General features: G+C 36.3%; 1 protein-coding gene across 1 annotated transcript in view; it reads right to left on the bottom strand.

Moving 5' to 3' along the window:
* KDM4C (lysine demethylase 4C) overlaps window positions 1-16,767 on the bottom strand; it is a 240,246-nt gene that overhangs the window by 97,633 nt on the left and 125,846 nt on the right. Inside the window, exon 14 of the mRNA XM_027881062.1 lies at window positions 16,078-16,189. Coding sequence (XP_027736863.1) covers window positions 16,078-16,189 — 112 coding nt within the window. The remainder of the gene's footprint in view (window positions 1-16,077; window positions 16,190-16,767) is intronic.

The following is a 16,767-nucleotide window of genomic DNA, read 5'->3' as shown; positions in this document are numbered from 1 at the left end:
TAAAATATTGACTAAAATATTTATCTACAAGCAAGCTAAATGTATTAAAAATAAATGAATTAATATATCCCGTATGTGAATTTTAATCCATTTTTATAGTTTCTCAACAGAACTGATATCAATTCAATAAATATTTGCCAATAATCCAGGCAAAAGGATTTTTCCAGCTGAAAAAAAAGCTGTCAATATTCATCAGAGTTCTATGGTGGATAACTTAGCTTCAAAAGAACACCAGTGAAGAAATAGCTGAACAGAAGGAAATGATGAACACATAAAATGCCAGCATTACATTTTATAGGTTTTTTTAACTACTTGTTTTTCAATTAAAAGCTTAACAAAGCTTTTAGTTAAAAATATTCTGTCCAATCATATTTTTTCTATTGCTTGCAGTTTTACAGAATTGTAAAACAAATAGCTCTGAAGTCTATCCCTCTAGTTCCATTTCTATCTATTTAAAGTTTTCCTTACAGAACATTCTCACGATTTAGCATTACTGACTTTTTTTTAATTCTTCTTCTCAAATTATTTTCTTTCAGGAGCTTATGCTGCCATTATTTTAAATATTTTCATTATACTGGTGAACTTGCAGAGCTTGATTATGCTTTATGAAGAAAATAAAGAGGCACACAAAATTTGTTGTGTAGGTTTGCAACATTTTCTATATCTATTATCCACTTCTTTGCAACTGACATCCTTATCTCCGCTGAGTCATTCCCTCACTAGAGTTGAAGCTTCCACCTTTCACCTCAGCCTCTTAGGCTCTCCTTTATTCAAAAAATCTATCCTCAGATTTCCAGTCCTGGATGCTAACTCTAGTTCCCTCACACAGTGTTCTGGCTTTCCACTGCCTACAGTAGATTGCTGAGTTCATCATATATTGGTTCTGTTTTAGATGAGAACAATATTTATATCTTAATTGCATATAAACCCCATAATTTCAGATTCCTGTTGTGTGATCTTTACAAATCCTTTCCCAACCAAGAAGCTGAAAAGAATGCAGGAGACAGCTGGCATTTAGCAGCATTTTGTTGCTTTCAAGAGTTTTGCATTTATTTTCAAACCTCATTCCAAATGAAGCCAGGGACAAATTGTCATACACATATGTACCAGACTGCATCTTTCACAACCTCAAAAAAACTTAACAGTATTTTAGCAAACTTATTTTCTCCTTTATGCTTAGAACAACTATTCCACTTAGCTATTGACTAGAAGCAAACTCTCCAATTTTTATCATCTCTGATTCTGCCTTCTATCTCCTCTGAGGTATGACTGTCTTCTCAACGGTCCTTACTGAAGTCTCTTGTCTCTGCATGAACTACACAAGCTCTCCAATATGATCATCCACTGGACAACCCCTCACCCTGCTCCATCTAGAAGCCTAGAAGCAAAGGCAGGAAAGGAAAAATATCCCTCCTCCTTTCAGAGAGAGAATGCTTAACCCAGTACTTTTTAAAGGAATGCTACACTAATGGGATACAAAATTAGGAGTAGATAAAATAGATGTTCTTAAGGATTGCAAGCTTTGTTTGATCCTCTTTTATCACTGTGTATGGCTAGTGAATTTCAGTTCTCCTCAGGAATTTCCTAAGCAACCTTAAGCATAAATTATCATCTTTCAAGGGCTTCAGAAATATTAATTTATCTCCTTATAATCGACATTCACTAACCCATCCACTGAAATAATCAAATGTCAAAGAAATTGCTACTAAAAAAAAAATACAGAGAACACGACAGAATACGACAACAATGCTGCCTTAAACAACTTGCTCACCAGGTAGAATATGGAATCTTCTCTATAAATATTCTACATCAGCAGAACCTGGGCAGTTGCACTTCGCGTGCTTTTTCCAAGATGCAACAATATAAGCGCAAGTAAGAATTTCCAGATTAGCTTCTCTAGCAATATAAGTGGAGTTTCCTGGTTTCCATGTAGTCAAAGAACTTATGCACCATGAACAAAAACTGAGAATCTGGTTATCCATAACAGGCAACAAAAACAAACAAACCAACAAAAAACTCACAGCTCTCCCACTGCTTGAGAGAAAGCATAGAGTATATAATCACCTGATGTAACAAACACTGCTGCCTTGGCACAGTTCATAGCCTTTCTTCACTTGTCATTTGATACTACTAGTCTTATTTATGTCCAAAAAAAGTTAGAAAACTTGAGGAATTTTTGGATTTACCTTTTTTTCTGTTTATCCAGTACTTCTCACTTCCTCTTATTCTCTTTATTGACTCCTTTCACTACTTACTACTTAGCTGAGGAGCAATCAGTGACTTACCCAAAAACAAATTTACTTTCCCCACTCTCATTGATGCATGAGGTTTCAGGGCAGACATTCAGGTGTCTCGGGTGAGCTCAGTGTTTCTTTGATCAGATGTGTCTGTTAGAAGGGCACAAGGCAACTGCAGCATCCAGCTGGCTCCATTCAAAATCCACCTTAACTGAGGATTCTCAGATTAAGAATAGTGAACTAATTGTGGTGTCCATACTGACTGAAAGATCTCAGAAACTCCACTGTCATAATCAGTTCAATTGTGTATCACTGCCAAATCCCAGTACTCAAAACCTGCAAAAACTGTAGGGGAAGCATCTGTTCCCACAGTGAAAAAGACTCATACACTGCCCCCCAAAAAATCAAATATTTACTTTTTAAGATCAGTATGTAGTGTTTCAAGAAGCTCTGTGAACATTATGTTTCATATATTGGCATTTTTCTGAAAGAGCCTGAGAATGCTTTCTCAGTGCTGGTAGAGTAAGTTTTGATGAGTAGTCACTTATGCAGCGCTGCTAACCAAAAACACTCTACGATGTGTTGTTATTCAGTCACACCTTCATTGGGATAACCTGACCTTGCTCTAAGAGCAGCTACCAACGGCCCAAGACAGGCATTTCGAAAGATTCAGGTCAGCCAATGCAGTGATATGAAACATCATATATGTCTATGAAGAACATTTTCTTCCCCCAGCACATTAAATGGAGCTAGGAAATCTATCTTGACTTCCATATCTGCTGTAACCCAGATCAAGTCCCTGACACTTCCTCACAGTTTACTGACAGTAAATACATGAACAGAACTCTGCAAAGGTGAGCAATAGAATTCCCTTGTGTAACCTCTGATGTGGCATTTGCTTTTTTCAGCTTTTCAGCATAAAAATTATATTCCAAATTAAGAGTTAATCAAGACAAAAGTGAGTAATAAATTTTCAATATTCTTTCATACAGAAACTTCAACTCAACTGTAGTTCAGAATACATCTTGATGTCAGAGAGAATAAAAGAAAAATACAGGAGTTGAACTTGCTTGTTGCAGTAAATAAAAGAATGCAGAAGTTTGTAAAGTTGTTAAAGTGAACATGCTTCCAAAATGGTGATTGTAACTCTTTGTGTAAACCTTTCTCTTTCCCAACATCCCTCACTGTACCTTGGAATGTCCTGAGAAATACCTGAAAGTCTCCCTATTGGTTGTTAACCCTTTCTTGTAATTGGTTAGTGGACTCCCACTGGTTACATTGTGATTCCCCCAAGAACTATTTAAACAGTGACCAGAACAATAAATCTCTCCCTGCCTGCTCCTGGCATCCTGGTCTCTCTGGGGGACATGGGACGCCACGGGGTGGGAAGGGGAGGGGGAGGGCACCTTCCCCTCCAGGACTAGGGGTAAAAGGAAAGCTTCTAGACTGGACTTCCCTTCCCTGTCCACCCCCAACGTTCGTCACCTGCTAACCATGACAAGGAAATTCAATTTACATTTGCACCTCAATTGACAGCACTGTTCAAGAGACTGCACACTCATGCATAACACATAGACACAGTGACAAATCCTCAAAGAACCATCTTTACAGTCATAGAATCATAGAATAGACTGGGTTGGAAAAGACCTCCAAGATCATCAAGTCCAACCCCTGATCCAACTCCAATTACTATATCATGGCACTACGGGCCACATCCAATCTCTTTTTAAAAACCTTAAGTCTTCAGTTGATCTATTCCTGTTGTTTAATCTCCATCTGAATAACAACACTCCACTTTAGATATAGTAATTACTTCCAGAGCAACAAATATTGTCTTTAAAGTTGAGGCCACTGCTACAGCTACAAAAAATAAATATCTCCCACAACACCATGCTCTAGTGCAACTACTATGTTTAGCCTGAAATATAAGTGCTCCTTACAGGATTTCAGTATTGCTTAACATAAAACTATAATTATCTGATTCAGTTTCTGTCACATGACAGTAAGCACATACAGTCCAGTAATGGGAATCACATTTCTATTGTGATATAATTGTATATTGCAACTACTATATTGTGCTTGTATTGTGGTTTCAGTACACTGTTGCATCACTCTGCTAATGCAAAATTCTAGGTAACAACATATATGTTACAGTATATTTGGTATTAAATATTAAATACTTCTCATGTGGGACACCTAAAAGAACCTAGTCAGAGAGTACTGGACTCTGGTAGAAGGAACATAGTATTCAATTCTTAAGCACTGGTACTTAAATTGTATTTATGAGTAAAAAGACTGACTTGAGTTCTGGTACACTACGGTTCAAAGGCTCCAGAAATTTCGTGGATAAGATGTAAACCTTCAAAGCTGGTCATATGTTTAAACTAGTTCAAAACCCTTCACCAGATACATTTTGACAGTATATGCTACTTGGATTCAAACATATTATCAATACATTATTAAACATTACTGGTTTTGTCTATGCTTCGAAAATAACTACATGGAGTGGCCTTCACATAAGAGTGACATTCCTTCCTCTTCTAGCCTCCCAAGGAAAGCTTATCACAAAAATTTCTTAGTATGCACATGGTTTTTAAATACTCTTACAGGAATGAAGTCTACTGCTTGTAACTTCTGTTATTCATGCTGAAGCTCAAAATGGATTAATACCAGCCAAAAAAAGTATTAACTGGATGATGTCATCAAGGCTAGGCTTCGTGAACAAAGACTTGAGAAGGGCTCTACCCACGCTTGCTACAACTGGATGATGTAATGCAGCGTATTCCTAAGTACCTCCTTAGTGTCACCACTAACGGAGGTCGCAGATCTTAAACACCTAGGGCATTTTTATTTCACTGCAAGTATAATGCTTTGCTGTAATACTACTTTAGCAGATCCAATTCATAATTAGGTTAAATATTTTGCTTCCTAAGGAGATAGACCAAGCACTCTTTTCTTCAGAAGACAAGAGGAAACACTTGATACAATTAATGACTTTAAATAGATGCCTAACAGTTGATATAAACCCTATTGTATCATACTGTGCTGGGTTTGGCCTGAGTAGAGTCAATTTTCTTCACAGTAGCTAGTACGGGGATATGGTTTGGATTTCAGCTGAAAATGATCTTGATAATACAGAGATGGTTTTGCTATAGCTGATCACTGCTTGAAAGGCATCAAGCACTTTCTGCTTCTTGTAGTGCCCTGTAAGTAAGTGGCAACAGAATCTTCTGATTCTCTCCCCATTCAGGTTGGTGGGGTAATGAGTGAGCAACTCTGTGATGCTTGGTTGCTGGGGGCTTAAACCACGACCCATTCAGCTACAGTGGTACTGACACTACAAGGTGATTAGCAATGCTACACTTCTTAATAGTTCTACTATATTTGAACTAAAAAAAATATTTATATAGGGTCAATTAATCTCTGTAATGTAATTCCAGCTATACCAGTTCTCATGAATGTGATTATTTATTTGCATCTGTACACCTTCACATATTTAAGAAAAGTGAAACAATTCATTAAAACAGAGTAGACAAAAAGAAAATTATAGCCCAGAATCTGTTTTGATACAAAGGAAACTCCTTCTAAAGCAAAGTGCATATTTACAGTTACTATGCTGCTTTCCAAGGGAGTGAATGAAGTGATTGTTTTCACTAATGTTATTCGTTTAATAGTTTGTGGAAAACTTGCTCAAACACACAGTACTATTGCTTTGAACCATTTTCGCTTACCAAGTTAAACTCAAATTATCAGACAGAAAACATTTGGGCCATTTGCAGAATGGGCTGCTGCCAGTATCTGGTGATTTAACCCAGCAGATGTGAAAAGCCATAGACGCTAATACACTACAATTTGCTTTTGCCAGTCTCAACAATGATTTTGCTGCTTGGGGTTATGTTCTACTGATGTTTCCTGGCTTTGTAAGGCAGCATTCTCCGCTATGAAGAGCACAGCAGCATCTGTTATTTTTCAGGTAGTTGAGCATAATCTCAGCCCTGGGAGGCATTAGCTACAGTTTAAAATGTCCTCGAGGAAATAATAATAATAATAATTTTAATAATGATAATAAAAGAATAATAATAAAAAAAAAGAATAAAGAAAGATACTATGGGAAAAAGACTTTAAAGTTCCAAACTTTACTGTTTCTGTGGTGTATCAGCAAACTCAGTTTCAGAAATTCTCTTTTTTTTTCAGTAATGAAAGCCATATATTTAATATCAAAATATGAAAATAAAACCTTTTTAATTCATTGTATTGTTCAAGAAATGTAATTTATTTTATGATGCCATGCAGTAAAAGTACTGTGAAGTATATATACATTTTGGCTAGAGAGTCTAATTGCCAAATTATCTATTAATACTTCAGTTCTCATAAAAACTGTATATAAATGAAACAGAGCTCTAGAGGCTGAATCCAGGAGCTCCTGGATAAAAAAAGGTTTAGCTCCCAAGAGAAAGTAATGGGGTGCTTCATTAAAAAACAGTTAAATATCAAAAAAGTGTAATACACCAATTGTAGCAGATCTCAAATTTTTCTCAGAATCTAGAAGAATTCAGAGTTTAAAAAAAACATTTTTTAAAGACAATTTGACAGACCTGAAAGATGCATTTAGATACTGGGATACTCTGATAGTCCTTCAGTATACCATGAGAGTTCCATAATAAAATTCACATTTGCGTAGTGATTGAACTGTGTATAGCAAATACTACACTTTGCTCAACTTGTATTGTTGTTGAACTGTATATTACAACTCTACATTGTGCTAGACATAATTTGTACCTTAACCGTGATTTAAGTGCATTACTGTATCACTCTGCTAAATCGAAATCCCATGTAATTTCAAGTAACTTCAAATAAGAATAATCTGTCTTATTCACTAAACCCTCCACACATGGAATATCTAAAAGAACCTGGTCCGAGTGTATCGTACTTTGGCATAGTCAGCAATTATTCCTGAGATTAAGTGGTACCCATTGGAATAGTAATGATTACTTTGGCAAAAGCATTCTTTCTGTTTGGCATTCGTCACGAGTAAGAACCTAGCAGAGAAAACCTCACTGTGGTTAAGCCAGGCTGAAGACAGGATCACTACCATTTAAAAGAGTAGATAAAATTAGTACAAATAGCAGTAAAGGCTGGAAAAATCTCAACAGTAACTTAGGAAGGAGAGATGGGAAAAGCATAACCACGATTTTTCATGGATAGCAGGACAAAGCCCTGATCTCGCCAAAACTTTGGATGAATGAGAAAAATTGAAAGGTTCTAATAAGTTTAAGAAAGGAGAAAAAACAAGGCTTTAAAGACTGTTGGGTATTTACTTGCGAGTAGTAGTGCATTAGTTAGGAGAAATTAACACATAGCTTGCTAGAACAAGAGGAAGAAACAGTTAAATAACATAACTTAAATAAGTGAACTTTCTGTTATGGACTGAATTTTCCATATGTGGAATATGTAAAATGACCCTCTCAGGCTGTACTGGACTTCAACTTTTCTCTCTAACAAATGTCAAAGAAACTAGTTTTACAGAACTATAGTGTTGTCATTTTTGAAAATTACTATTTTTGTTCGTTTATTAATTCCTGGAACAAAATAATTCTTTGCTTCAGACAGTAGATCATAAAAGCACATAATAAATACAAAAAAAATCAATCTTTTATTCACTGAATTCCCTAAATAGCTGCACAACTTTTTTGTACATATGGAATCAAGAATTTAAGCCTAACAGTTAAGGTTCAAATCAATAAAGATGTCTACTAATTCTAGCTACCTGAGATGAAGCACAACCAATAAATTCTTACTGATGAATTAAAATCTATAAACTACCTAATGACTCCAGAAATTCAGCTTCTTACCATCTCCAGAAACCAAGCTCAAAGTGACTCATTAGTCAAGCAACTGTTTTTAAAATCCGGACAGGAGGCCACAGAAAAGGAGATGTTCTTATATCTGTAGGAACTGCCAACATGAAATATATATAGCATATTTCTGTTATATTCTATTACCCCATTACTATTTATACATATATACATCAGCCTGCACCTCAGGAAGTTTCCTATCATCCCCATATCACCATTGGTGAAACAGAGCTCAAATCAGTCCAACAGTTTAATTTCCTGGGAAGCATCATCTCCTCAGAAGGTAAGACTGATGCAGAAATAGACAACAGGTTGGCAAAGGCATACAGAGCTTTTAGTAAACTCCATAAAAGAGTGTGGCAAAACAAACACCTGAAGAAAAGTACTAAGATCAGTGTTTACAGAGCCATTGTACTGTCTATTCTTTTATATGGATCTGAATCCTGGGTCATTTACCAGCACCACTTGCGTCTCTTAGAACACTTCCATCAGTGCTGCCTCCGTACAATCCTAAACATCCACTGGACTATGTGTCCAACACATCTGACCTTGAACAGGCAGCAGCCACGAGCATTGAGGCCATGCTGCTGAGAACTCAGCTGCACTGGGCAGGGCACGTCTCCAGGATGCAGGACCATCGCCTCCCTAAGATCGTGCTCTATGGGGAACTTGCCACTGGCTGCCGCAAGAGAGGAGGCCCAAAGAGGAGATACAAGGACTGCCTGAAACAATCCCTCAGCCTTGGCCATATTGATCACCACCATTGGTCTACCCTGGCCTCCAATCGGGAGGCCTGGAGACACACCATCTATAACGCTGCTGCTGCTTTTGAGAACACACACAGGATCACTCTCGAGGAGAAAAGACAACGCAGAAAGAATCGTGTCTTGTCGATATCACCTGGGGAGTCTTTCTGCTGAGCCTTCTGCAACCGGACTTGTCTATCTCGCATTGGCCTTTTTAGCCATCAGCGCGCTTGTAGCAAGCGTGGGTAGAGCCCCTCTCAAATCTTCGTTCGCGAAACCTAGCCATGATGATATATAATGTACATATATAATTCCATTATTATGGATATGTACATTAAAACAATTCCAGTAATTTCACCTGTGTAAGTTTAAAGAATAGTCACTTTATATATAACTCAGTTCTTAGAGTTATCTCATCAAAATCATAGCAGAAACAAAAACAAAAAAACAGTGCTGGAACCTACAGCATAGCCTATCAGTAAAAAACATAGCTGTCAGTGCAAAACCACTACAAGATAAAGACTGGCAGATATCTTCTCTCTTAAAAAGCTTTAATTCACAGCACTGTAAGAAACCTATTAACAGTTGCTTTCTCATTCCATTTTCCCCTGTAATTTTTCACAATTTTTAATGAACAAAATTAACATTTGCATTCTAATTCAACTTGTTTGTGGTCACTGTACTTATGACTAGAAAACTTGATTACCAGCTAAAATTAGATTGGAATTTTTAGGGACTGCTATGGTCATCCCTATACACATTTACTGATTTACTAACGAAACACCAGAGTTTGCCAGGATATGCATCTGCACGGAAGTGGAAAAACACAGAAAACTTTCTCCCAATCATCATACTCTTGCCTAATAATAAAAAGAGTCACTGACATAGAACAAAATTATTTGGTAGTACTTCCTTATTATGGAAATTAAAATCTATCTTTATTAACCATACTGCCAAGTAATATACAATCAAATAAATATCCAATTATTACGCTGTTAAGAGTGTTTTAGAAATGTTACAAAGCAGAATCACCACTATACTCTTGTTTTATGCTACTCTAGAGACAAAAAAACAGTTCCAACTGGGGAAAACATGTTTTATGGTTATTTTATATCTCTCAGGAAGCACAAATCTAGCCTATGTCAACATACTAGTCCAGCACAAGTGCCTCTGGGAAAAACACAAGGGAAATTTGAGGAACAAGGTTACTTGAATGTGTGCAGTTAACACTGTGATTAAGTTCTTCGCTGAATCAAGGCCTTGGGTACTTCATAAGTTATGTACGGATGATGTAAACCAGAAAAACTCGATCAGAGGTCCAAATTCATATGACAAACCAATTCCTGAACTGGAATTAAAAATTTAAAGCTTCAAGCTACAGTTCCTTCACAGATCACTAAAACAAAAATCCATAAACACCTCATACACTGGGCAACAATTGCATTCAAACTTCCTCAAGGATCAATTCCTTAAGTGTAATTGTTTTGTGCACTTAAAAAAAAAAAATTACACACAATTCTCAGCCAAGAAAAAGCATTCAGTAAAACCTCTTTGGCTTTAAAATTAAGACCCTTCCGATACAAGGCAGCTTCAGATTTTGACAAAGTTAGTGATAATTCCATGGGCTAGAAAAACAAAAATTACTACTAGAATAGCTTATTAGGAAATACTCTGCAGTGAATTAATCTTTGATTTAGGCAAGTCATATGATTTTGGTGTTTCTCTTTGGAACACAACTACAGAAACAGAAACTCATCTCCACAAGACAACCTTACAGAAGAGGTATCTGTCTCCTTGGCGAATGTCATATCTAGTTTGACTACCAACTCCATAGCTACCCTTGGGAAGGTTACTGAGAGGCTGCACTAATACAGCAGGAAATCCATTGTCATTTTGGCACACTTGATCATGAGAAATTATACATGCCTTTCTTTACAAGACTGCCATTCTATCTGGTCCTTTAAGAGGTAAAATTCTGTATTTTAAAGCTAAGAAAACTATGCAATTATAGTTGCAAGGTTCACCCAGAGGACAAAGACTCTTAATGATCACAACATATACCACTGTTCAGCAAATGAGGCATAAATGTGAGAAGAGATAGTCTGTATCAACATAATGACCCACATACTGGCTACTCTTAGATTCTATAGGTGTCCACTCCAAGGCAGGTAAGAGTTGCTTCTGAAAGATGTCAAGGGACAAGGGCTGCCAGTGGCAAATAATCAGAGTTGTCAATTTTTTCCATTTCTGGAGATCAGATGCTGGCCCACAAGGTTGACAAGAGAAGTGGACATTCAGGAAAAGCTTGTATTTGACCTTTCAACACCTCCCTTTCCCAAATACCTACTAAAGATTATACCACACTTTTGTAAAGTTTTTAGGGAGGTCTTCAGAACCCCAAATGCTTCATAAGTGTTAGAACTTTTTATTAATTATGGTATTGGATCTTGAAAACTGAATTTAAACAAATCAGAAGCAATGCAGGTACCAGAGAAAAGGACAGAAAATAAATTTTTCTAGCATAGCAATACTGTCACAAGTGGCAAATAGTGCTGGACTCTTCACTGATAGATGATAATGATGTATGAAAAATGCAAATTATGAGCTTGATTAACTCATACTCACACAAGTATTTTGAAGGAGTAATGGATCACTTAAAACAGTGAAGGAAGGCAAGGAAAGCAATACTGAAAATTATAATATTGATGTTGTAAATATAAACATTCTCTATCAAATGGTTAAATTCTTATCTACCTCTTATGCAACATCAGGAAAAAAGTTAACATTTCTTTTTGCTATCAGTGAGAATCTTCAAGTAGAATCTTGCATTTTAAGCTCTGAAATAAAAGAATCGTAAATGCATCTAGAAGTGTAATTTTCCCCTATTTAAGCAGACTTAACCTATTTATGACATCACTGAGTAAGCCTTAAATGGTTTGGCAACTAATATCAAATCAAGCACATATCACAGGATTCTGACAGTGAACATAAAAATAGAGGTTCTATTCCATGTCATAGCAGAAGCTACTTCTTCCATTCAAAGAAGTGCTCTCTTTCCGTATCTTTATCTTGCAAAGCAATGAAAGCAAAATGATTTGGAAATCTGAATCGTATTTAAAATGCTAAAAACCATAAACAAAGAGCCCCGTACTAAATTCAGTCTATACACTATAACTATATTATTTAGGGTAACGGGAAATTTTAGTCAACTTGAATCTAAAACCAGTTTCTAGTGTTGGATGCCCAAATACCGTTGGAAAGAAATCTCTGGGACCAATCAATGTGCATCCAAAGTCACTAGGTTTGCTCCTTCTGCTGAATTTGCTTTTTTATTGCTGAAGTGAGCAGAAATACAACTGCATTAAGCACAACAGAATATTATTACCACACGTTAATATAATGCATTGAGCATAGACCAAGGCTCGTTACGTAAAAATTGTTAGTATGTTGAGTGTGACATAGAGCCCACACAGTACTTCTGCACTTATTTTTTAAACTGGCAGCCTGAGATATATTTTCTGGGAGTGATTCCCCAGTATATGGTATTTCTCAGTGCTTGGTCCTTCAAGCATTAATTCCACAAGAACAATCATAACAAGGGAGAGAAGGAAGAGTCAGAAGTCAGACGTACATAAGGAAAGGCTTCAGGGAGAGTGAAAAAACCCCAAACATTAGACAACGAATAAACAATTAACCCAACTATTTTTCATGAAGAAATATACATATACAGCAGTATACGCAGTGATAAAAAAGAAAACACAAAACTCCAATGTCCAAGTGATCCTGCAAAAAAAAAATAATTTCTGCCAAAAGACTCTGTATTAAAAGTGAATCCAGAAAGTCTCTGCTAAGATGTTAGCATGCTGCCGAATGTGATAGCATTCTATTTGCAAAATTATGATTCTGAAATGGCTGACAGTGTCAAAGAATGCTGCCTTCAAATTATTAACAGCCTCTGATCACCTCTATTCACAGAAACTTCCTAATAGAAATCTAGTATCTGAAAGACTTCAAATATATTAATTTGAATATAAATTATATGAATTAGAAATGGCTACAGACTATCCAACTTGTGGAAAGTGATACACGCTGCAGATGAAATATAAAGCTGCAATTGCTTATTTTTTCGTAACAGCATTAGCCTATATCATCTTCATTTTGTTTACAGTTACGATTTTACTGGACGCAGAGAAACTAAAATATAAACTAATGTATCAATACATAAATTCTCCTTGTAAAATAACTGATCAACTCAGAAATTACTTTACCAAGAGACTAAACAATCATAGCAGCATCCTTTTTGCTCCAAAAACACAGAGAACAAGAACTAAGTAAATATGCATGCTGAATTATATTTCCCTCAACTCCAGCATATGGATGAAGCACCTTCATAAAGAGAAATATAGCTGCTAGTACACTCATACTGATTACTTCCCTGGTACCTGACACATACAATCTTGAATAAAATCAGAAAAATCTCCTTTGACTGGCACTCATCTGGCCACATATCTTTAACTCGCATGCCAGCGTGTGTCAGGAAAGCTAATGAGGCTTCAGTTTGCCAGTCTCCTTCAGCAGTACTTCAATCTCTGTTTTAGACGTAAACATTCTGCGCGCCCAAAATCTGTTGTTTCTCTTCTGGTGTTGTTACAAAAGCCAGCTGATAAACTAGATTACAATGAGAAACACACACATGAAAATAATAATTCCAGTTCCAGCTAGGAAATACCAATAACTGCCATGTTCAATAAAACTCTTAATTACTTCCTTCAATCAGTAAGTAAACAGCTGCTTAACAGCTTGAAAGGATTCAAAGAGAACTCTTTCTTTCCAGACAAAAATACACCCTTATCTACCAGGAGGGCAATCATCATGAAAAGAGTAAAGATCTCAAGGTATATGAATATTTGTATAGGGATGCTGCTACTTTCACATAAAATTAATACACCAGGACGTTGGTAAACTACTGATGAGATGGAAAATGTCTTCATCTTAACAGAATCCTTGAGACACAACTGTCATCACATCATCATCTAGCCAGATTATATCATCCACAATCCATGTTTAAATAGGAATTTTACAGTATGTTTTAACTATAAGGTTGAAAAACCATCAGCAGGCAAAAGGAATATAATCTCTAATTAAAAAAGAGCAATTTCATTGCAACCTACCACATATTTAAATCTTTAATCACTTTACTAGATGAATCTTAATATTAGTATCATCCTGTAAATTACCATAACACTTTCTGAAATACGTTCTGTCTAGCCCTCAAGGTATCCAAACATATTCATATGTGATACAGATCGTGGGTCTAAGCTGTGTCTAATTTTCAGAAAGATGCTTAACAGCTAATTGAAGTATCATGCCTGGCAAAACTGCAGCTCAGATAAAAACTGAGAATACAGCTTTCCAAAACTGAGAAGAGAGAGTGAGACAGAAGACACAAATCAATTACTTCAGGGCTGAAACAAGGAGGGGGATGTATTGATGAGGGGTCAGTTGAAATTATAGCACTCAGCTCAACAATGCCTAAACTGAGGATAACTGGAAGTATAATAGTCATTAGTTACAAGAAGAATCAATTAACAGGCATGTTGTCGCTCTCTGAAGTCAAGAAAATTTATCTGTAGCTGTAAGAAACAGTTTCTGTTAACAAGAAGTAATAATTGAGGGAGAAAAAACAAATCGGGTACAAAGTGCAAGTAAACACTGAAGTATACAGAGATATTTGAATCGGACCTGTAGTCACAGACACAGTATCATCTCCAGCTCTGCTAACTGAAATGATTCTGGAGAAGAGCAACTGAAAATTTTGTGCTTTGTAGAACTAAGATGCAAAGGCGATATGAAAAAGGAATGTGTTTGTTTTCCGTTTTGATGGATAGTTTTGACACACAGTTCAATAAGCTTCACAATCATGTTTGATAGAATAAAGTAGCTTTATTCATCAACTTTGTGTGGCTATATATGTTTTGCTAGATAAAGCAGATCTATTTTTTCTATTTACTTCAGAGAAGCAAATACCTATACTGGGTAAATTTCTTAGATTTTTGTAGCCTGTCTGCACAAAACAGTGCCTTTCTAAAGTAAAAGAACTCAAGTAAGTTCTCAAAAAGAGCACCTGAGATGTTCCAAGTATTTTTTTAATGTTTATGACCACTGTGATATGTAGTTACAAAGCACTAAATTTCATGGCTGCAGAAATATTTACTTATTTATTTTGTACAGAACTCTGTTCTATATATCACTGTCATTTAGCATCATTATTTATGGACATGTTTCTATTTCATTCTATCACTTGAAATGCCTGAAGGTACCATGCAGCACACAGTAACACACAGATCTGCAATCTAGAGTGAAGATCTGGACAAGCCATTCAAAATTATTGCCTAACACAACTCTGATAATTTTTAATATTAGATTAAACAATGGAATTTCATGGTCAACACTTGAAAAGGGAAGGGGAGGAAAGGAAAGGGGAAAGGAGGGGAGGTGAAGGGAGGAGAAGAGAAGGAAAAGGGAAAGGAAAAGGGGGAGGAAGGGGGGAAGGCAAGGGGGAAGACAAGGGGAAAGGCAAGGGGGAAGGCAAGGGGGAAGGAAAGGGGGAAGGAAAGGCAAGTTTTGTGACCACAAAACTATAGGGAGATAAATGCTAATTCTTTCCATATGAGACCAAGCAAAAGCTTGGAAATCACGACATATGTAAACGTTCTTGACAAGATGTAAACACTTTTGGTAAGACCAAAAAAACCTAGAGCCTTTTTTCTTGAATTAAAAGTATAGCATTTTAAGACACTGACAGCTTAAGATGTCCCAAATGTCCAAAGTCTATCAAAAAGGAGACAAGAAAAAGGTAGCTTTAAAGCAGCACAGGGAACTACGACTTACACCCAAGATTTGTATTCGCAGGACTCTTACATCACTTTCATCTATGCTTACACAATTGAAATCCTGTTCTTAAACAAAACTGCTTTGACTTCTAAGAAGGAAAATACCTTTTTTTAAATGGTATGTCATTTTTCAGTCCTTTTTGCAAAGACACATCCAATGTTTTTAGAAGAATTTGAGTGAAAACAGGAAAAATGTAGATAACATGTCTATGGATCCAAATGCTTACACAACCCATACAGACAAAAAAATTATTTAATCTTGTTTGTTTTTTGGAAAAGCCTATAAATATGGTCTCATGAAGACAGAAAACTATCATCAGAAAAACATACTAAACAGTATACTCACCTTCATCACTAGTTGCTTGCTGTTTAACCAAAGTCATGGGAGATCTAGCTGGGGGTTTATTTAGTGGATGACGCCAACTCTTAGATATTTTCTTTCTTGCAGCTTCCTCTGACTGAAAAGCAAAAAACATCACTAATTTAGTGTGCAGTTCTGCAAAGTTAATTATGATGAACAAAAACATTCTTCTGTAAACAAGCACAGACTTCAAGTCTGTAAATACTATCATGACACTTGCAGGACCTTTGGTGTACCAACACTACATTTGTCCCTAATTCAGAATATAACTTTTAATTTTAAAAGTGTAATCCTTGTCAAACACAAATCATTTCAAGTATAACTTACTTCCTAATTTACAGAGCATCAATCCTGTTTTGCTCAGGTGATGTTTGAGAGGAAGATTAGGCCAAATAATTCTGCAGACCAGAAGTACAATACACCCACTAACTGTGGCTAGAAAAATGAGGCAGAAGCAGATGGACTTCATTTGGGAAAGACTCCAGAATTCCACAGAAATCAAAAAAAAAGTAAAAATCTAGAGCTAAGAAATCAAGAGTCCTGATATGCAATTAACATGTAGAGTTGGTATGCAAAGGAATTCCTTCCTTCTTCAAACACTCCTGTGCACGTTCAGCTTGAAGTTTTTCAAGCTTCAAGAACTAAGGCCAACACTACAAACTCCTGAAGTGCAGT

This window comes from Empidonax traillii, unplaced genomic scaffold (genome assembly GCF_003031625.1).
Source record: "Empidonax traillii isolate 1590-97213 ecotype Southwest subspecies unplaced genomic scaffold, ASM303162v1 scaffold83:size2986645, whole genome shotgun sequence".
Classification (NCBI taxonomy): domain Eukaryota; kingdom Metazoa; phylum Chordata; class Aves; order Passeriformes; family Tyrannidae; genus Empidonax; species Empidonax traillii.
Note: the sequence above shows the minus strand (reverse complement) of the source record. Positions and strands in the feature narration are given on the sequence as shown.